Source organism: Podarcis bocagei, assembly GCF_964188305.1.
Source record: "Podarcis bocagei genome assembly, chromosome: 3".
NCBI classification, from domain to species: Eukaryota; Metazoa; Chordata; class Lepidosauria; order Squamata; family Lacertidae; genus Podarcis; species Podarcis bocagei.
The window spans coordinates 52,113,066-52,135,480 of NC_138127.1; the positions used below are offsets into that span (position 1 = coordinate 52,113,066).

Genomic DNA, 22,415 nt, shown 5'->3' on the forward strand with positions numbered 1-22,415 from the left:
GGCCTTGTATCATTCATGTCTATCAAGGACAGCAAGGCCCGACCCTTGCAAAACTGGTTTGCTTCGTATATTTTACAGGGGGTGGTTTATTTCACAGAGTTGCTACACTACCCTTCAGCATTACTGCTCCGAACATGCCTAACAAAAACACACCAGATGTATTTAACTGCTTAGAGGCAAAGAAAGCAGCAATGTAAAATAAATTCTCAGCAGCAGATAAAAAACCCAATCACAGATTTAAAAAGCTTTAGGACTGTGTTGAAGGGACGCGGGTGGCGCTGTGGTCTAAACCACTGAGCCTTGGGCTTGCAGATCAGAATGTCGGCGGTTTGAATCCCCGCGACGGGGTGAGCTCCCGTTGTTCGGTCCCAGCTCCTGTCAATCTAGCAGTTCGAAAGCACTAAGTGCAAGTAGATAAATAGGTACCGCTCTGGTGGGAAGGTAAATGGCGTTTCCGTGCGCTGCTCTGGTTTGCCAGAAGCGGCTTAGTCATGCTGGCCACATGATCTGGAAGCTGTCTGTGAACAAATGCTGGCTCCCTCAGCCTATAGAGTCGCAACCCCAGAGTCGTCCGCGACTGGACCTACCAGTCAGGGGTACCTTTACCTTTAGGATTGTGTTGAGGAGTGTTGCTCAGTGGACCGTAAGGAGTCTGTCAGCAGAATAGGGAGGGAAGCAGCATCTCCTCCCCTGCACATCCCTCCTAAGTTAGTATGGAGGGCTGGGGACTTTCCAGAGCAGATTTGGAGGGAGGAAGGGAAATTGCTTTGCTCCTTATTCTGCTGCTGGAAGCCTTACCTTCAGCCAAGCACCACCACTGAATGATCAAATGCTACTTTGGGGGCTCTTTCTACAGCTGAAAGATGGCACATAAATGCCTTTATAACATGAAAGCTAAAAGGCCTGGGGAAATAAAAAAATATATTTGCTTGGTGCCAGAAAGATAACGGAGGATGCAACAACTGAAATAACCCATATCCTAGCTGCTACCTGCATTACCTTTGGAGATGGGAGAACACAGGGTGATCTCAGCATGAGGGCAGGTTCATGTAGCTATCAAGCCTATGACTTCACATGAAAAGAATGCCTTCATATATTTTACATTGAAAAGCATTCCATTTTTGAAATAACTGCCATGCTAGAACACAAAGCACTACATATTCATAATACTGAAATGCTACTGCTGCTTGGTGAATAAGGTCTCCAGAGCAAAGTGTGAGACAAGGCAAAATATTTATTTTCTTACCAGCACCATGTTACCTTTTATATATTGCCATTAGTTTTCTCCTGTGAATTCTCCTTGTGCCATTTGTGTTTCCCAGCACCACCTAGCATTGATTCCCATTGAATGTTTATGTAATTCGCTAAAGTTACAGAATTAGGGCACTGTTAGTGAGTGGTTCCTTAGGCTGTATGGATGGGAGATTGCCTGTTCCTGATGGGATTATATACTCTGAAGGAGCAGGTATGTAGCTTGGGGGTTATTTTGGATCCTTTGCTGTCACCTGAGGCTCAGGTGGTTCACTTTACTTATCATTAAAAGTGTAGGCAAACAACAGAGCAAGCTTACTCTATTTGAATATAAAAAATTGAAAATGTGGATCTATGTCAAAAAGTTTTCACCCTAAAGACCAACTAAGTTAGTTCTTGGTATGAGCTTTCGTGTGCATGCACACTTCCTTCAGATACTGGAAGGAATTCTTTTATTTTGACTATGGCAGACCAACACGGCTACCTATCTGTAACAGTTTTCACCCTGTTATCTGTAAATAGGTACCTATAACACTTCCCAACTAATACTATTGCATTAGTTGGGTGCATAGATTGAAGTAAGGCTAGTTTACATGCAAATACCTTGTGCAGAGAACAGAAGGGACAACTGGTGCAAGAGGTAAAAAATGAGCTGCAATTTAAAAAACTAACTTTATTAAGGATATTGCTGTTAACTGTAATTACAAAAGTTAAAAAATAGTACCCAGTGCCCTGTTGCACTACTTTTTAATTACTTCTGGAATTGTTTGAAGACTTAAGGCAGATATCTCAAGGTAGGAAGGCTTAGCATGATCCAAATTCGAATATCCATTTCTCATATTTTTCAATGTCCACAGCAGAGACTGACTTCGAAACTTTCTTTAAAGCCATTTCAAAATCTTCCATTGTGGTTGGCATGTGCATTTCATCTCTGGAAAGATTTCGGATTTCTTCTGGTGTCAAGCCTTCAATACGCCTTCTCATAGCCATTAGTGAAGCATCCCTGTTGGTATGCAAGATTGGACTTAATGAGAGTACACAATGCCACTGGTCCTAAGTAAATGGCTAACAGTAGCTGTAGATGAACACTGACATGCTTAAAATATCAAACAGACTGCGTGGAAAGTTTGACCTTCAGCACAAAAACGGAAACACATCTGGGGACTTCGTACTGTATTCAGTACTGCATGGATAGGGAACCTGTGGCTCTCCAGATGTCGGAGTCAGTCCAGCAACATCTGGAGGCGTGCAGGCTCCGACTTCTACAACTGTGGATTAATAACAGTTCAGTAGATCACATAAATCTATTGCAGTAATTTGGAATCTGAGACCCAGCTTGAAACCCCAGCTTACAGAGACACCTTTTTATCATTCTTTTCTCTCTCTCTGATCACGCATGTCTTATCCTTTGTACAGTGGTACCTCGGGTTACATACACTTCAGGTTAGACTCTGCTAACCCAGAAATAGTACCTCGGGTTAAGAATTTTGCTTCAGGATGAGAACAGAAATCGTGCAGCGGCGGCGGCGCAGCAGCAGCAGGAGGCCCATTAGCTAAAGTGGTGCTCCAGGTTAAGAACGGGCCTCCGGAACGAATTAAGTACTTAACCCGAGGTACCACTGTATATTCACAGAAACCGCTACACATTTTTGGTATCTCCCTTTAGCAAAATGTCACAAGAATCCAGGAAGTTGCTTTATACAGAGTCAGAGCATTGGTCCATCCAGCTCAGTATTGTCTACACTGACTGGCAATGGCTCACTAGGATTTCAGGTATGGGATATTCCCAACCTAGGAATTTATGCATTCAGAGCAGATGCTTTACAGCTACAGCTCTGTGAAATATCAAAACTGCCTTCAATGGGAAGATAGGAATTTCGGTATTTCAAACAGTGACACTGGCTAGGCTAATAGATGACAGAAGGCAAGGGGTGTGGAGTCGTTTTGGAGGGGCTGATATGGGGATTACCCTCTTCATTTTGCAATGGCTGAATGGATTCACCTGAGAAATGGCACAAGTAGTGCAGTTGAGACAGGTATGGGGTTAGAGAAAGATTTGAGACAGGAAAAAAATAACAGAGAGGGAGTAGAGGGGAGTGGAAGAAGCGAAGGTAACTGATGTGGATGAGGAAAAAGTGAATATGGCCAGAGAAAAAGGATAAAACAAAATGTAGAGCGGAGAGGAACAATACACGAGAGAAGTGTGCACCAAGAAGGAAAAAACCCATTGTGGCAGAGAATGGGGACTACGGGGAAAAGGTATACAAACCTGCCATTCCCCAAGTTCAAGGAAAGCAGACAAATAGGTTGAATCTGTCTGCTTTCCTTGAACTTGAGGAGAATGAAGAGGGAGAAGAATAAAGACTGCCTGGCTGGGAAGTAGTTTCAGTATATTTATATTTTTTATCAAAGCAACACTAAGCCAGTGGACAAACAGCAACATTAATGTATTTTCATAAACAAATTTTGGATTCCAAGAAAAGCCCCAATTAAATGATTATTCATTCAAATTTCTGAGTAGGTATGCTTAAAACAGGCTTTAATTATTTTAGAAGTGTTACAGTTTTAACGTACCTGCACACATTAGTAATGTCAGCCCCAGAATAACCTTCCATATTTTGTGCTATATTGGCAAGGTCAACATCATCAGCAAGTTCCAACTCTCGCAGGCTTATTCTTAGAAGTTCTTCTCTACCTTTGGCTAAAACGGAACATTTTTTTAAAAAGTAACAATATAAATAGTTTGAACCACATAGCATAGTTACTAACTTTCACAAAATGCTGAGGCTTTCAAAAATGGGTTCCTAAACCTGCACTTAGTTCTGCTTTTTGCCACCCGAGAAGCTTGTGTGCCAAAGTTTACAAGCAACACTCTACCAAGGAAGGGAAGTGATTTTCACTGCAACCCAAACTGCCACCCTATTCACAGCTCTGGAGGTTCAGGAGACGTCCCAGGGGAGAAGGGAACACTGGGAGGGAAGACTGGGAGCTGCGGAGCCTCTATTGGATTTCTGTCCCTTCCATAGAAGGCAGCACAAATCTGGGATTCTACTTCTTGGGGGAGTATTTTCCCCGGAGGCCACTTGGAAGCACCACCCCTATTTCCCAATACAGTCCTACACCAAATTCAGGTTCAGAATTCAAAATTCAGGATAAATAAAAAGGTTGGTTTCCCCCAAAATGGAAGTTGTTCTACCTGATGGTAAAGGAATATAAATTCTCTTCTCCAGCCGTCGTCGTAAGGCCTCATCAATATCCCATGGAAAATTAGTAGCAGCTAGTACCATAACCATTTTGGAAGGGTCATCATTTTCAGAAGCCCCTCCAACACCTAAATCAGAAGGAAAGAGGAAGTTATAAGGGGAGGCCACAAAATTCTGGAAGCTATCCAAAGTTAAAGCCAATGTGAATTTTAATCACCTGCATAAAATGGCAACAGATTTGCACTGAATAATTTGAATAAAGTGTCTCTTGGCTATTGAAGTGGCTCCCCCTGCTGCTGCATTTAATTACTAAAAAAGAAAAACAGGAGCAGAACGACTAAGACAGCTTTGTAAAGAGGGAAAACTCTTTTCAGAAGTCTATCCACTGGTCTGCAAAATTAAGTCTGTTCAATGATTCCACAACCATAGTAATTCAGACAGTGGCTACATCCATACGATACATGTATTGCACAAAGCTACTACTTTAAACAGTCATACATAATTTCTGATCCAAAGCAGAAATATTAGTACAGTGTTGCTACTATAATGTCACATCAAAGTTCCTACTTCGAGCTTCACATCTCTTTAACACAATGTGAACTGAGCTTATTTACCATCCATCTGAACGAGTAATTCTGCCTTCACCCTTCGGCTGGCCTCATGCTCCTCAGAAGTTCCTCTGCGACTACAGATAGAATCGATTTCATCTATAAATATTGTTGCTGGTGCATAGAATCGAGCCTGGAGAGACAAGATGAAGGAACATCAATTGAACTTAAATCACCAGAAGTACCGTTGGGCTATGTTTAACAACTTACTGCACAAAAAACATGGCATATAACCTTGAAAGTCCATACAATTACAGTTTTTCTCTCTCAAGTCAGCAACCAGCACCGGATTTAGGGTGATCTGGGTGGTTCCCCCGCACAGGGTGCTGAGCTGAGGAGGTGCATCATCATCATCATCATCATCACCACTATATTTATATGGGTACCTACTCAAAGTTTTTTGGGAGGGAGGGGGAGGGGGAGAATGCCAAATTTTGCCTTTGCTCAGGGCACCATATTACCAAAATCCACCCCTGAAGCAACAGTCTTAGGTTCCCAGATGTTGGACTTCAACTGCCATCATTCCTAGCCATTAATGCTATGCATTGATCCAACATCCCGAGACCCAACAAACTTTCCAATAAAATTCTGGGCAGTGTGCAAGCGGGCTTCGGAGTGCTTCATTTAAAAATAAATAAATTGTCCAGTAGCACCTTAGAGACCAACTAAGTTTATTCTGGGTATAAGCTTTCGTGTGCATGCACACTTCTTCAGATACTGAAGATACGTATCTGAAGAAGTGTACATGCACATGAAAGCTTATGACCAGAACAAACCTACTTGGTCTCTAAGGTGCTACTGGACAATTTATTTATTTTTTCCGACTGCGTCAGACCAACACGGCTACCTACCTGAATCTAGATTCATTTAAAAAGTAATAGAAGTTATACATTAACTTGAATAGTATGAAACCAAGGGAGGTGCTACTATGCAATTCACTGCTAAGTGGCAAAGCAACCTGTAAGACTTTAATGGAGAGGGGTGGTGTGAGAATGAGGCTGGCTACACACACACACACACACACACACACACACACACACACCCCTCTATATTTTGTGATACAACTGCATCATGCTTGTCTGGTAAAGGAGAATAGCCCACTGCAGTCAGATAGGACTGGTACTGTGTTAAGACAAAATTATGACAGTACAAGGAGTCTTGTCCATGATAGCCCAACGCTGGTCAGGCCTGCTCAATGTAACACAACAACCATTACATACAAACATGCATACCCTTTAGCTGCTGTACAACTAGAAGTCTGAAAAAAGCTTAAATATAAATTTCAGACGAGTAGCCAGGTTTTTGCAACACCTGTATATTCTAGAAACTATTATTCATCCAAAATATATATCAAAGAACCAACAGTGAACTCTAAAATCACCATTTCAAATAGAAGTCGAACAAGTTTTTCAGATTCTCCTCTGTATTTTGAAGTAAGTGTTGACGATGATATGTTGAAAAAGGTTGTCTTGCATTCAGTAGCTACAGCTTTTGCAAGCAGCGTTTTTCCAGTGCCAGGAGGACCAACCATCAAAACACCCTATGTAAAAGAAAGGAAGTCCAAAAAAAGGTTCAGAAAGTTTCTCATTTGAGATATCTAGAACACATTTTCCACTGGAAATTGCTTTAGAACTTCCTTTTCTCCAAATGTGCTTTAATATCATGTCTAAGAAAATGGTATCCTAGCTTTGAGGATCAGAACAGCAGGCATTCTTACTTAACTTGTTTACATATCCAGATCACTACACATTGCATTCAGTGGAATTGTGATATATTTTGCTCTATTGCTAAAATGTGAGAAATTCTAGCCATACAATAATTGCATTCAGATTTTAGGTTAATACTAACTCATCATTTTCTCTTAATAAAATTGTGCCCAATCAGGACATAAGAAAACATTATTAATTCAAAACTAAATTGCATGATTTTACCTTCCAGGGCCTTCTAATCCCCTTAAAGAATTCTGGCATCCACATGGGTAAAACCACTGCTTCCTTGAGCAACTTTTTAGCTTCCACTAAGTCAGCTATATCATCCCTGTTTAAGAAAAGAAATTAACAGATTACAACACGCTAGAAGCAACTAATTACTGTTCCATTCAAGAGTTCCTATCACAGTTGGACAGTAACCTTGGGTTAGCTTCTAAAAGATGCATTCCTACCTGCAGCTGAAACCTTCTATGACTCTCTACAGAAGAATATCAAATAAATAGTTTCCCATTTGAATTCTATCTGCTCCCAGGTGTCAGCATTCTGTTCCAAGTAAATTTGCATACTCTGTAATTCTGTTCCAGGAGAAAACTATCAATACATCAACACACTTGTTGTTTGTACAAAATGTTCTTTCACATGGAAGTCTATCATAAAGTTGTTTTTAATATAAAAAGTTCAGGTGTTTTTTTCATTTAAGCATTTCAGTAATATTTATCATCCCTTAAAGTAACCTGGCTTAAAATGCTCTCTGAATGCAGACACCACATTCAGTTAAATTTTGACTTTTTAACACACCAAGTTAAACTATGATTTTATATATAAACCAAGGGCAAAAGTGATTAGAGGTGAAGCTTTATAAATACGTGCATTTGTTATACAAATTATAAATATTCAAGAAGTCAAAAACCACAGAAAGGTATTCAGTGGGTGTCCCACTGCTGACAGGAAAAATATATTAGCAGACTGAGCAGGCTGGCTGTTTCCAGCAATTCCTCCTCCCCCTGCAGCCCCTCAAACCACCTCCTCCTCTGGAGAGTTTCAAAATATAAATTAAGTAACAAACAAACAAACAATCACAACCACAACCGTTACATTCTAGGTTATGGAGAAACATTATTTTGTACGGTATGTGCCAGCCCTTACTTTGGGCACAAGTAGCCTAATATTATTCATGTTTACTCAGCAGGGCACATTCCTCGGGATTTAGTAAGAATGAAGTGTTTCAGTATGAAGGAATTTGCTTTTAAAGTACAGGTTCATAATAGAAACAGAAACCAATCCATTGGTTGTATATGGCAAGTAAAGACCAAGGAAAGCAGGCAATTTGCTTCTCTAAGTCAGAAGCGTGTTCTCCCCCCCCCCCTTTTCAGGCATTGAACAGGCCCAAATACAGACTACACAAGCTCTAATTTTAAGATGCACAAACTCATTCTCCCACCCTCAATGAAAACTGGCTCATGTAATATTCTAAGAAAAATTCTGTTGAGGCAAATTGATCATCTTTTCCAGGGATTCTTGGTACAAGTGTATATGTTAAGCTCATTTTATAACATTCTTGCCTTATGTATACACAAAGGAGAAAAATGTTAATTCAGATAATTAGCAACTCTTAACAACTGTTGACTAGCCCACATTGGGACAGTAGTCATTTATACTTCAACCACTAAAACTACATCCTGTTCATAGCAAAGACAGGGTGCCAACCAATGAGTGAATGGCCACTCAGCTGGCTACGTGGTAACAGGATTGCTTCTAAGCAAGGAAGTCTGTATAGCAGCATTAGTTAAGAGTATGCTTATTATTCTTTCAGACCACTGATGTTGTGGTATAGCATCTAGTTGTGTACCATTATTTTGCTGTTCCTGGCTGCACAGTAGGTATGATGTGGTGATATCCCCTCTATAGAAGCCTTGTGTTAGCTTCAGCTGAACGATGCAAATAAGTTGGCAGGTCACAGTGGACAATATTTTGCACTGAGCTAGGCCTGATACACTTAATTCCTTGAATGTAATATCTTGCCGTAAACTGAATGAAAAATATTATTAATGGAAGACCTACAATCTGTTGTCAGGTTAAATTTAATTTTTAACCAAGCATTGGCATTACCCTCTTTAAAGGATTGATCTTACACACATACTTCCCAAGTAAAAAAAATTACAGAGATGGGTTACACTTACCATCGAACATTGGGATTTTGGGAAATGATGTCTCTTTCCAAAGCTTCTACTAAGTCTTTGTCGTATCCAGTGCTATCAAATTTCTTTGGCTCAGATTCTGAAATGTCAGACGAGGGCTTATTCTGCATTACAAACACAGTTTGCATATCAAACCTACGTTTGTTATCTTAAAATTGTCCACACAATGAATCACTATACCTGGCTTAATGCCCGCTTAATTATAATAGAAGCAAGGGCCCTGTAGGCAAAAGTGGGCATAGTCTACACAGCTTACAGCCATTCCAGAATAATGCAAATTCAAGATGGAAATATGGCACTGGGTGGAACTATTAAAATCATCCCCAAGTGCAGGCTAGCTAATTCAGAAGTCAGCTGAGCCATGAACTGACCTGGCACCTTGTTATAAGAAATAATTCCGCTACTGAATTGTGGCATTAGGTATATTTATATAGCATTTTACCATGGAAATGTTTTGTAAAAGCACCCACGGCTCCACCCAAGATTATCAAAGGCTGGAAGGACATAGTGGAGGTCTCTGCTAGTGGAAGAGGGGAAACCATTTTTACCAACCCCATTGATCCCTTCCCCAAAGATACATTCTGGAGCGTTGAGCAGTGCTGGAGTGCCATGGTGGGGGGTTGGTGAAAATGGTCCCCTTCCATTAACTGAAGCCTCTACTATATCAAGTTATTCTGTGAATGGAATGACTCCATCCATTTGCGGAAACCACAGGAGAGGGGAATGCTGGTGTGCTCGAATCCTGCTTACTGGTTTCCCACAGGCAGCTGTTCAGCCACTGTGAGACCAGGATACTGGACTAGATGGGCCCTTGGCCGGATCCAGCAGGCTCTACTTAGGCTCTTATGAAATACACTCTAGCCTCCAGACTCTCTGAAAGGAAATTCTAATAATATTCATCTTTGTACCATTTGACAAAAACGCCACGTTTAGTTTCATTACGGCTGCAATTCTATACACATTTACCTGGAAATATGCACTACTGAATGTAATGGGGCTTCAAAATTGGCATGTTTCAAACCTTACACCTCCTGCCCCAAACCTTACACCTTCCCTAAAACCTTACACCTCCTGCCTCTTGAGAATGTTGACAGTGTATATGAGAGAGATCCAAATGGGAGAGGGGCACTTCTAAGAACTTGAAAAGCTAGCTTCACATTTTAGACACTCACTTTTTCTTCTTTCATTTTATTCTGCGGATCCTTCTTTTCCCGGCCACGGATTATTTTGCCTTTATCGTTAGAGCTTCGGGAGGAGGGACGGCTGGAGACTTTAGGCGCTGCACTCGCTCGATTATTTTGGCTCCTGCAATCACTGCAATGAGCAGACTGACGTTTCCTGGCTCCTGGTGAACTTCTAGTTAGTTAGAAAATGGAAAAGAGAAAACTGTAATAAAGCTAAACTAAAGCAGCTTTCAACATAGGGACAAGTGCATAAGCATTTTGTTTGGACCTATGAGGATCTGAATTGTTTACATTATGGGGAAATAGATCTTAGGAATACCCCCTCCCGGGCAAGGTCTGTGCTGAGGCTCCATGTGGACTGCCAAGGTATATATACTGGGGACAGGGCAGCATGCTTTTCCCCCGACTTAGGAACTGGAACCAGTGTGTGGGCCTCACAGACATTTTAAATGTAATGTTTTGGGCTTCCCTGATCCACTTTACACTCTCGGCGTCTCTTACCTACGTTCAGCAGGTACAGGCAGGGACCAAACTTCTCCATCATGAGCCGGTAATTCTTGCTGCGCAGCTTTCAAAGGCGTGCTGTCTAATTTAAAGCTTTCTAGTGTTTTCATGATATCCTTCACGTGCTTCGCTTCTACACTTATCTCCTGCCTAACCTGATTGAAAACATGAAAAGTATAGCTTTAACAGGTAGAAACGTGTTCCTAGCTGAGCATACGTAGCTTTAGAAAATAAATAGGGCTCCATTAGAAGTTGCTAGAGATGTTTAACTTCAATTGTTTGCTTTTCTTTTCTTCAATTGTTTGTTTTGATAGTGTATCAGTCTTTTATTTTTATCTTTATTTTGGATGAAGGGGCCATTTGGAAGTTTTCAAGATAAATATGTTACTTTATAGGAAGTTGACCTGGTCTACCAAAGATTCCCAAATCCTGCACCAAAAAGGGGAACAAATGCACCACTATATGCTAGACTTTTCTTTCAATGGATCTTACATTCAAACTTTTTTACACTTAAAGTTCATTCCAGAGAATAAAACTTTGTACTGTTTGCAAACTTATGCTAATTAACTTGGAAGTTCATTTGCATATACCATTCCATGTTAAAGGTACAGTATTATTTCTCTGTAATAGCTACTCTTAAGATCGCCCATTTTCTAGGTGCCCTTTGAGGGAGTTATTCCAGAACAGACCTCTGTAATCTAAAGTTCATAGCAAGCACGGTAATGCACCTCAGAAGCCCTAACACTGGTATTTACTGCAGGCCTTTCAAGGTTACTTGGGCTATTACAAGATATTCCAGTACTAAATAAGCACGTCATAATGATGCACTATTATTCTATTTATATCCCACTTTAAATATTTATATTCCAGAGGCATATGTAGGATTTCCATGTGGCCTCCCATCCAGGCATTGATCATACCTTTAGTACTGAGAAAGAATACAACTCCCAGTGTGGCAGGAGCAAATTCTCTGACAGGAAATTTCAGATGATCATTCACACTGAGGTCCAGCACCGAGAGCCTTCTGGCGGTTCTCTAGCTGTGAGAAGCCAAGTTACAGGGAACGAGGCAGAGCGCCTTCTCGGTAGTGGCACCCGCCCTATGGAATGCCCTCCCACCAGATGTCAAAGAGTAGAACAACTACCAGACTTTTAGAAGACACCTGAAGGCAGCCCTCTTTAGGGAAGCTTTTAATGTTTAACAGACTACTGTATTTTAATACTTTGTTGGAAGCCGCCCAGAGTGGCTGGGGAAACCCAGCCAGATGGGTGGGGTATAAATAATAAATGATTATTATTATTATACATGAAAGAACCACAATATGCCAGAAAAATCACATTTTTCTGTGCATAAGGTTGTGTTTTTGAAAAACATTAAGGGCGAGCATTCATAAATGCAACTCCTCACCAGTAGTCTGAAGTGATACATTCCAGGAAGGGCTCAGATGTTCACATGATAGTGATTAATTAAGACAATTCATCAGAGCAGTAAGTTTTAGATTAATCAACTAAGGCTGCAAATCCAAACTCCACATACCTAGGAGAAAACCCCATTGAATTCAATATAGGACTTGCTTCTGAGTGGACAAGGTTTGGCTTGAACTCTAATTAAGCACTGACACCAGATTTTAATCAGTGCTGAGTTTATTTTTGAGGCTTTTTAATTATTAAAATAATAGGTAACTTAAAAATTAAAGGTGCCCTTTTCTCTAACAATTAGTAGCAGCTTTTCTTTAGTAAATGTAAGTCAGGAATTCACCAAGAGGAGGTTTTAGAAATGTGCGTGTTTATAAAATTTAATCGATCTGTTGTAAGCAAATTATTATCAAGCAATTTTTTTTAAGCTAAGGACCTTATGAATTAAGTGTAAGTAAGAACCCAATCAATGGAAAAAGGATGACCCACCTGTTGCCATTTCTGCTGGAGGTATGTGTCTTTGACAGAAGAGAGGTATTTATTCATTTGGTCAAGTACTCCCTGGTAATAGACCATTGCAGAGTCATAATTTCCCAGCAAGGCGTACTCACGGGCCAGCTTCACATTCTCACTTATCATGACAAGACTCATGGTCAACATAAGCTGGGGAGGAAAAAAATGCTGCAATTGGAATACACAACAGCTGTGATATAAAGAAAACCTGCCAAATGTGTAACATGGAAATGTGGAAGAATGGAAAGGTTCTCATGCTGTATTTCAATTTTTCATACATTATGTGAAAAATAGTACTACAGAACAGTTACATTTTGTCACAAAGCCATCTCTCTCAAAGACCTTTCAATCAATTGTGAACATGGCTGTTGTCAAATAGTCATGACACAAGCATTACTCAATACATAGTTCTAGCATGTTTTGTCTCCAAAGAACTATACTTTAAATAATGATAGAAGTTGTACATAGTCTGTAGATTTGTCATAATTTACGTTAGACTGTTAATTGTGAATAACTATAACATAAACTGAAGAATTAAATTCTATGATATATAGCAACCAGACACATGGCTTCCCCTCCAGTCCCAGTTTCATTGCTTTGTATTATTCAAATTCAGAATTTGAACTATTTCCCCTACCAGTCTTAAAGCACCTGACTTGCATACAGAAGGTCCTAAATTTAATCCCTGGCATTTCCCGGTATGGCTGAGAGACACAGGTGCAATCAACACACACACAAAAAATGTTCTGAAAATGCTTTTTTAAAAGCATTTTTAAAAATACATTGAATTTTCCATAAGGTTCACCATTGCCATATACAGTGGTGCCTCGCAAGACGAAATTAATTCATTCTGCGAGTTTTTTTGTCTTGCGATTTTTTTGTCTTGCGAAGCACGGTTTCCCTGGGTATTAACGGTTTTAAGAAAAAGGAAACAAACTTGCAAGACGTTTTCGTCTTGCGAAGCAAGCCCATAGGGAAATTCGTCTTGCGAAGCAACTCAAAAAACGAAAAACTCTTTCGTCTTGCGAGTTTTTCGTCTTGCGGGGTACCACTGTAGTGTCACATCATATATTGCACTTAAAAAGTTTTATTTGCAGCTGTATAGCTGAGTCCACAGAGTGGCCAAGGGCTTTTAAAAGCATAGAAGTACATGAGATGGGCTATGATGGGCAGAAGATGTTCAATTAAAGCCAAAGAAGAAAAACCCCATACTTTTTCTCTCAGAATACATTAAATATCCTGGGCTGCCCATATGTATTACAGAAATGCTATCAACAGGAGGGAGGCTGGTGGAAGGAGAAGACACACTGTAGTTGCCCAACCGCATTGTGACTTCTTAATTATTATTAAAAGTTCTCTCTTTATATCACTTCAGAAGTGATGTGCCTGACAGTGCAATTCTATGCAAGCCTATTCAGCAGCAAGTGCCATTGAGTTAGCTGGAATCTACTCCCAGCATTCCAAGAGTTCACCCTTAGAAAACCTAATGTATCTTAATAGCTCATTCATAAAAGATCATTGTTCTGGTGAGACTTAAATAAGCAGCCACAAATGTTACATTAAATGTTCTGCACTATGTTCTAAGTAAATTAATCTGGTTATCCATGGAAGAGAGATTTAGGATAGAATTACACTTAAAAACAAATGCAGGATCATTTCTGCAGCGTTTTGTGTTTAGTGGATATTTTACTCTTTTGATTTCTGCTTGTTTGTAGGTAACACGAGATTAAAACTCAGGGGATGACTCTCACTGAAGTTGGTAAAAGCTCTCTGCTTTATCCCTTTAAAACACATTTCACTGCGTCAAGTGTTGCTATGAGATTTAGTATGCAATCCATTCAGAGTTACATGTTGAAACTAGTTATAGATAGCATTTCTGGCTACAGAACTTATATTAATAGAAACTCAAAACACGCTGACATAACTGGCAGTAAGTAGTGCAGGGTGCGGCAGCAAGTTTGCAGCTTCCCCTGCCGATAACACAGAGGCCCAAACTACATTGACCTGATAAACAGCTATTAGCTGTACATTCTACTGATCACCATGTAGTTTTTAGAATTTTATTTTAGGATATTGGTATATAATTTTGATTTTTATATGTTTTGATCGTTTTGTACACTGCTTTTAGATTTTTTTTAAAAAAATTTAAGCTGTTTTTAAGTGTCTTAAGTTTTAAAAAAAGTTTAACAAAACAATTTCATTGAAGATACCAACCACACTTAAATTAATGCTAAAATACATTGCTTTGTTTAGTATGTGGCTCTTTAATGGGATTTATTTTGTATACAGTGCTCTCTCATTTCAAACACTCTTCCTCTGGTTTTCTCCTTGCTTACCATTACTACCGTTTCATTCAGTATTATCTACTTCCTTTCTTTTTTGCCTGCCTATGACTTTTCAGAGCACTCTTATCTCTCGTGCTTTACTGCAAAAACCGAACTGTAATATGCTTTTAAACTCTGGAATCCAAAAAACCCAAATCTCCTTTATGACTTGCCATTACTTGCTTAATTGTTTTCATCATCTTGCTAAACTTGTAATTTCAAACTAGTTTAGACATCAGCTCATACTAGCAAACAGGTGTATCAGGTATGAGAACCAATCTTACCCATCCTAAACATCTATGAGAAAGCTTGCTGAAATCCTGGAAGCATGTTTTCTCACACAAGTTGTACACTAAAAACTTCACAGCAGTTTCCAAGACTTGTAACTTTTAACAACAGCACTAACAGAAGCTCAGCTTCCAAAGAGAAATTATGAAGCTTATAAAATGCATTTTCAGTCATGACATCATACTTTAGCATTGTTTTTTATTCAAACCATCTATTTAAATATTTTTTAAAAAGTATGTGTGTGTGTGTGTGTGTGTGTGTGTGTGCGCGCGCTCTGCTGCTAAATGAATCTCTCCCAAAACAATACTTGGGCTGGATCAAATGTGGGGACAAAGCGGGCAAGTGCCCCTGGGTGGCACATTTGGGGGGGGGCTGCAAAATTACTGGGTTCAACACACACACACACACACACACACACACACACACACACACACACTTCAATGCTGAAAGGAGCGAAAGGGCCGGGAGGAGGCTCTCATTTCACTCTGGCGGAGATCCCAACATTGGGTCTGGCCTGTTGGGCTGGCAGCAGAAGGCAAACAGCAGCCAGACAGTGCAAGAGTGGCGGCAACAGAAGTAGTAGAGCCCAGAACCTCCCCGGCCATTTCTGCCTTGTCTAGGCTCACTGTTGCCTGGCAGCCCTTGTTCCAAGACGCAGCAGGTCCCAAGGCAGACAGATGGGCAGCCCTCCTTGTTTTCCTCTTCCTTCCACTTCACCACTACAGATGCAGCTGCACCCCCTCTGCCTTCTTGCTGGAAATGCCCAGGGCAGCACCCACAGATATGCTGTCATCAAATGCCTCCTTTTTTCTCCCACCCGATCCTCAGCTTTCAGGGTACACACCCCGCCACAGGAGATGAGTCCAGATAAGTGCCTCTGCCTCCTTTCCCTTCCAGTCACCTCCTGCTTCCTAGTATCCACTGCACCAAGCAGGGCAAGCACATGACCCCTGGGCAGAGCAAACCAGGAGGGTGGCCCCCTTGCAGGCACTCCCCTATATACTTGCCTCCCATTATGCTTTACAGTTAGTAACCTGTGTGTGGGCTAACTGGGAACACTGACAGCTTCATACATCCAAGAAGACAGAAGTGTATGTAACTTGATTTCCTGTATTGGATGGTCCTGGCTACTAAACTATTATTATTATTTAATTTTGCTTTTAATTGAATTTTAAATCTGACAGCGCAGTATAAAGGAAACTAGCAACTCATTTTCAAAGCTCCCTTTCCTTAACCCACCAACCTATATGAGGCCTTTTTAAAGCATATGTCTTTAGGGAGAATGGGTGGCACCCTAGGACAAAAAACAAGACTTTTGCACCCTATGACAAAACTTGTAGATCCAGCACTGAACAATACTACATAAGGAGAGTGTTGCTTCTGAAATGACAATTCAGAATTCTGCCATCTGCTAGAGTTTCACAGTTAATTTTGAAAAGTTATTTGTAAATGGATAACAGGGATAGACAAAAGCATTGCTCCCTTCATCCCCTCTGATATGCATGTTACTTTGTTCATTCTTTTACTCTAAAACAGGGGTAAGTCAACCTTTTTATACCTACTGCCCACTAATGCATTTTTCTTGATGGTAAAATTTCCTTACCGCCCACCAGTGCTTGTGCCGTAGAACCCCCTACCACCCACCTAGAATCCTGAAACGCCCACTAGTGGGTGGTAGGGACCAGGTTGACAACCCCTGCTCTAGAAAACCAGAGCATTATGGGCACAATGTACCCAAAGTCAAAGTCCCACCAATATCAATTTTGAGAAAATTAAAACACTGAAATCAAGAGAAAATGCTTGTTGTTGTATTACAGCTTGCTACACTATGCTTCCAGTTCTGACCTGTTTGAAGATTGTTTATTAGGCTCCTGTACACTTATTAGAACCAGAACACTTTGTTGCCATTATTAGTTGTTGATTACAATGTTTCCAGTTTTTAGAGTCTGAGTGCCTTCACTGAGAAATGTATATCCCTCTTTGCATCTTTAAAAAAAGACATTAGTCCAGTAGTAGTTGGTGGAGCAGGGCCAACCTTCCCACTGCCTCTGCTGACCCTCTCAGTAATGAGCAGTGACCCAAGTGTTGAAAGGAAAGATAAAAAGTGAAGCTTTACCCTGTTCTGCTGAGCACTACTGCCTTAGCCACAAAAGTTATACCCAGATCCCTTGGAAAAGTGAAGAGTGTGGGTGTTCTCGCTTGGGTCTAAAAAACAAGGTGTCTAAAAACCAAGGTGACCGCTGCTTTAGGGGGACTTACACAAACCACAGCAAGCCTCAAGCTCATATTCCTCCTTTCCTCTTCCTGTGTAACCGGGAAGATGACCTTCTGCTGAACCAGGGATAACCAAAGAGGTGTCCCCCAGATATTGTTAGACTACACCCCCGCCCCGATAACCAAATGTCAGGAGTGATGCAGCTGTAGCCCAACATCTGGAGGGCAAAAGATTGACTACCCACAAAATTTCAACAGATGCAATAATTTTATCAAGACCAAATGCCCATTCTTGCAAACTTCAGGAGCAGACCCTGAGTAATCATTTTACATTAGCTCGCTTGCAACAACAACAGCAATAATGCACAATCCTGATACTGAATTCTCCACTCCCAGGGTTTATTATCTACAGGACAAGAAAACAATGAAATATTTAGTCCTATAAACACCAGCATTGTTTCTAATATTTATATACCATCCTTATTATCAAATTTCAGGGCAGCTTATTCTGAACGTATTTAAGAAATAACACAAAGCATTAACGCAACAATAACAGTGGAAAAATAAAAAAAAATTCACTGAAAGCTAGGTGTTTAAAATACAGGAAATGCTTGATAAAAGTGGCCAAAACACAAGGTTGGTACCTGCCATACTTAAGGGAAGAGGGAATTCCAAGAGCTGGAAAGATCTCCCCCTGAGTGCTTCAGGATGCATGTGTGCAGGTGATGGAATGACTAGGAGGGCCTGATATAGAGAACTCAATTAACGGACAGGATGATATGAGAGAAGGTGCTCCCTCATGTAACCAGGCCCCAAGTTGTTCAGGGTCTTATATGTCAATAAGCACCTTGAACCTGCCCCAGTGTAACATGCTCAATGGTAGGCAGCACCATTCAGCAACCAAACCACTGAGTTAGCCGCAGGTTCTAAAGTTGCAACAAGCACAACACAAAGCACATTGCAGTAAACCAACCTGGAAGTTAATGGTGTATAGATTAGCCCTGTCCAAGAATGGCTATGGCTGGTGCACCATTCAAGGCTAGGAAAAGGCACTCCTAGCCTCTGGGGCAACCCATGCCTCCAGTAGCAATGATGGTTCAAGGTGTAACCCACACTACACACCTGAAATTTCAGGAGGTCTGCAATGCAGTCATGCAGCAACTGTGAAAATAGGCAACTTCCATGCTAAAGATCATTAGCAAAGGAATGGAAAATAAAGATCTCAATATCATAATGCCATTATACAAATCTAAAGAAGAAATTATAAAGATGCATAAAATTATGTATTGTTACAAAAGCTGGGTGCCTCCCACTCTCTGCTGAGCAGTGGCAAGAGCTCATGCTCATGGGGTTCCAGGCACTGTGGTCCTTTGAAGAACTGAGACATGGTGGAAACTGTCGTGGCTTCAGTCTGCATGGGAGGAGTCCAAATCTTACAGCATGGTCATTTCAAGAGGGCTTGTCCCTGCAGCAGTGAAGCCCTGGAGTCAAGGCATCTCCCTCAGCCAGCCTGCCCAAAGATGGATCCCAGTCTCTCTTCCTCCTCCTCCTTCCCAGACTCCTTTTTCCTGTCACCTCAAACACACAGTCACCCTGCCAACCTTCCAAACCCCAGTCTCTGTTCACACCTTAGGGCAGGGGGGAAGGACAGTTCTCTTGCATTGCCAAGTTATTTTAATTAGTGGGCCACTGTTAAAATATTGGTCAGATATCACTGGAACTCTATTGTTCCTTAATGGCCCTGTTTTGAATAGACTAGCCCAGGAATTCCTCTGCAGTTTGTACTTCTTCTTTCACACCCTAAATCATCAAAATACTACCATTTATTAATTTCTAGGATTTGCGGGGCGGGGAGCACTCCAAAATCTCTAACAATATAGTATGGAGAACTAGCAGAAAGAGAAAATTTTTTCTTCCTCTCTCATAACTTGGGAACATCCAATGAAGTTGAATACAGGAAGATTCCGGACAGGTAAAAAAAAGGGCTTCTTCACACACAGCACATAGTTTAACTATGGAGTTCACTCTCACAAGAGGTAGCATCACCAACCTGGATAACTTTAAAAGAGGATTAGACAAATTCATGGTGAATAAAGCTTTCCATGGCTACTCGCTACAATGGCCAGGGGTTCTACTTCCACTTTCAAAGGCAGTATGTCTCTGAGCAGCAATTGCTGGGAATCACACTCTTATGGCACAGGGAAGAAAGAAGTCCCCCCCCCCCCACTCCTCCAATACTCACGATGATGTCCCCACTCCGCCCCCAACCATACAAAAAGAGAGACTGACTTACTCCAAAAGCAGGTGTTGTTTACTCCGGAAAGCAGTCCAAGGAATGGCAGGACGAGTAGCCCGACAGTGACGTCTCCCGCATCACCTGAAATCCTAAGAGAACACGTAACTGGGCAAAGGGCTCTCCAGTCACCCGCGGGATGCCTCGCACGGGCAGGTGCTGGGGGGGGGCGGGATAGGAAGGGAAGGGAATGCAAATAAGGTCTCGAGCAGGAGGAGGAGACGAAACAGGGTCTGGAGCCGCAGGAAACCGGGAGCTGGGGACGCGGGCGCCTCACCTCGCGCTCCCCTCCAGCCTCTTTTCGGGCCTCCTGGACGAGGAGAGGCTGACCAGCAAAGCCCATTCAAAGCCCTCCCGCCAACGCCGCTCGGGGGGCGACATCCCACTCCGGATGCTATGGGGGGGGGGCAGAAGCCGCCCAGAGAAGCCGCCGAAGGAGGCGGGCGGCGAGGGAGGGGGCGCTCCGGGCTCAACGGACGGGGAAAGCGAGGCTGGCGGAAGGGGGAAGCGGACGCTCACTCACCTCTTCGGCGCGCTCAGCTCCGTAACGGCGGCGACCGTGGCGGTGGCGCTAGGGCCCGACTCATCTCAGCGCCGCCTCCCGCCCACTCCGCGCGGAGGCACTGTCGCTAGCGCGCAGGCGCCAGCTCTTGTCCCGCCCCACGGCGTCCTAACGCCCCACCGGGCGGTTCTTTTTTTTCTCGGGACTCTGAATGGCGTGGGATTCTTTCCCCCCCCCCTTCGTTCATTTATATTCTCTCCTCCAATCAGAACTCGCGGCGTCACTGCTGGGCGGGCTCTTCTGCCCGCTTTTTCTTTTTTACTTTCTTTCCCCGCCTCTACCTGCCGCATTGTTTGGTTTCTCGAAGTAGAAGGATCCGGCCGGCCTTTCGCTTCTCGCTCTCTTTGGGAAGGGGTCTGGTGGTCCCTGACCTCTTCATGTCAGGGACGGGGATCGCTACGCCGAGGTGCCTTCTCGGAAATCTTTCCCAGCCACAACCTCATCCTGCCGCTTCACCCCCCGCTTGGCGCTCGCGCCTTCTTGCCTGCTTGGAACGTGCTCTTTATCTCTGACAAGGCTTCTTGCACGTCTGAATGCAGGATACAGAGCGGGCTGAGTGTGTACAAACTAGCCTACTGGACCTGCCTGTCTGCCTTCAGGCACTGCAGTCACCTGCAAGGGACTCCCACAGGGCAGGGGTGATGTTGCCATGTCATGGTTGCAGAAGTCTTTGTAAGGCAGAGTTGGTCTACCAACAGGTTGGTTGGTGCCTGTAACTATGACCCTGAGGGGATCCTGCCATCTTCCATTTCGTGAATATGACCAAGTCAGCACAGATGTCACCGAAACAGGAGTGCAAACATGCAGGGAATGTGGGCTTGGGAGAGTGCATCTTTGAGGCTGTCCTGCAACCTGCTGCCCAAAATATTTCTGACTCAGCACATGTGGAAGGCGTTGAGGCATCAGGTTTGGTGTTGCCCTCTGTTTTCCTGAAATTAAAGGCTATATGATTTTGAGAAGGGGTCCTCCAGATGTTTTGGTTGGTATCTTCCATTATCCTTGATCATTGGCTCTGCTGCCTGATGGGAGGTGACGTGTGGAGGGTAGATTCCTTCTTTTGCTTAGTGGCATAGCAAAGCCAAGGGAATACCTTTTTACCTTACCTTACTGGCAGCAGTAGGATCATGCTACACTCATAGCATTTCACAGAGCCTCATACATTTCACAAAGTGTAGTATCATAGCAATGCAACAGCCCAGAGCATCTACCAATAAGTAGACCTCAGAGTTAAACTGGGCTTACTTTCAGGTGTGTATAGAAAAGCAGCATAAAGTGCTGTGTATTTTTTTATAGGTTTGATTTTATATTTTATCATATTTGTACTTTGGAATGCTACTTCATGTTACTTTAGAATAAAGACCAATAGGATAGGGTCTTAGATTTGTACCTAAGTTGGGAAGAAGTTACCAGTCTTATGAACTGTGGTTTTCAAAATACCTATATTTATGGGGGGGGGATTCCATTACATGGTAAGATTTATACTCTATTTGTACACTGTCCTGGGATCCCATGGCATGAGGGCAGCTTTAGAAATACAGTAAATAACAACTGGGGGCAAAATCTTAACCCCTGGATGCTCATGTCAGATGGTAATGGGATGGTATGCAGGCCTATCAGCTGATGAAGAGCACCACTGGTGCGGGTGCATGGTACCAGTGGCTCCAAGTTCTGTGAGGGCAGGTGTGAAGATACTGCTGCTGATACCCAGAGAAGCCCCCCCCCTCAAAAAAAAAACACGCCAGGACATTAGAGGCCTTGGAGCTCCGAGATCCAAAGACCCGTAGGTCCCTGACAGCTATACAAGCCTAACACTAGTGCAAGGGAAAATGTATGAAAACCACCCTTCACTCATGTGGCAGAGTTTTGGATGAGCTGATAGATGGATCCATCTGTCTGTTGCTCCCTGTTAAGGATTTGGATTGCTCTGTGAGCCAGGTAATCATGGCCAGTATAAACAAATACAGCATAACATTTGAATGACCAGGATTTCAATATCTCCATTCAACAAAGAGGAGGAAGACCAAACCAAAACTTTTCATCAGTATAAAATTATATTTGATTAGCAGCTTATTCATTGAATTTAAATTTTATTACCTCAGCAAATGGTACATTAGAGAAAACTGATTTAAAAAGTGGAAAGAGATCCATA

At 42.2% G+C, this 22,415-nt stretch overlaps 1 protein-coding gene across 1 annotated transcript; it reads right to left on the reverse strand.

The window, feature by feature from the left end:
• Positions 1–1,904: 1,904 nt before the first annotated feature.
• Positions 1,905–20,376, reverse strand: KATNA1 (katanin catalytic subunit A1). The gene is made up of 12 exons (XM_081187217.1): positions 20,228–20,376; positions 19,705–19,796; positions 12,562–12,735; positions 10,655–10,812; positions 10,142–10,325; positions 8,952–9,073; positions 6,994–7,099; positions 6,444–6,602; positions 5,069–5,195; positions 4,448–4,582; positions 3,826–3,952; positions 1,905–2,254 (listed from the first exon to the last, which is right to left on the reverse strand). Exons 3-12 carry the CDS (start codon positions 12,730–12,732, stop codon positions 2,056–2,058), a joined length of 1,488 nt encoding a protein of 495 aa, XP_081043343.1. The 5' UTR covers positions 12,733–12,735; positions 19,705–19,796; positions 20,228–20,376; the 3' UTR covers positions 1,905–2,055.
• Positions 20,377–22,415: the final 2,039 nt, after the last annotated feature.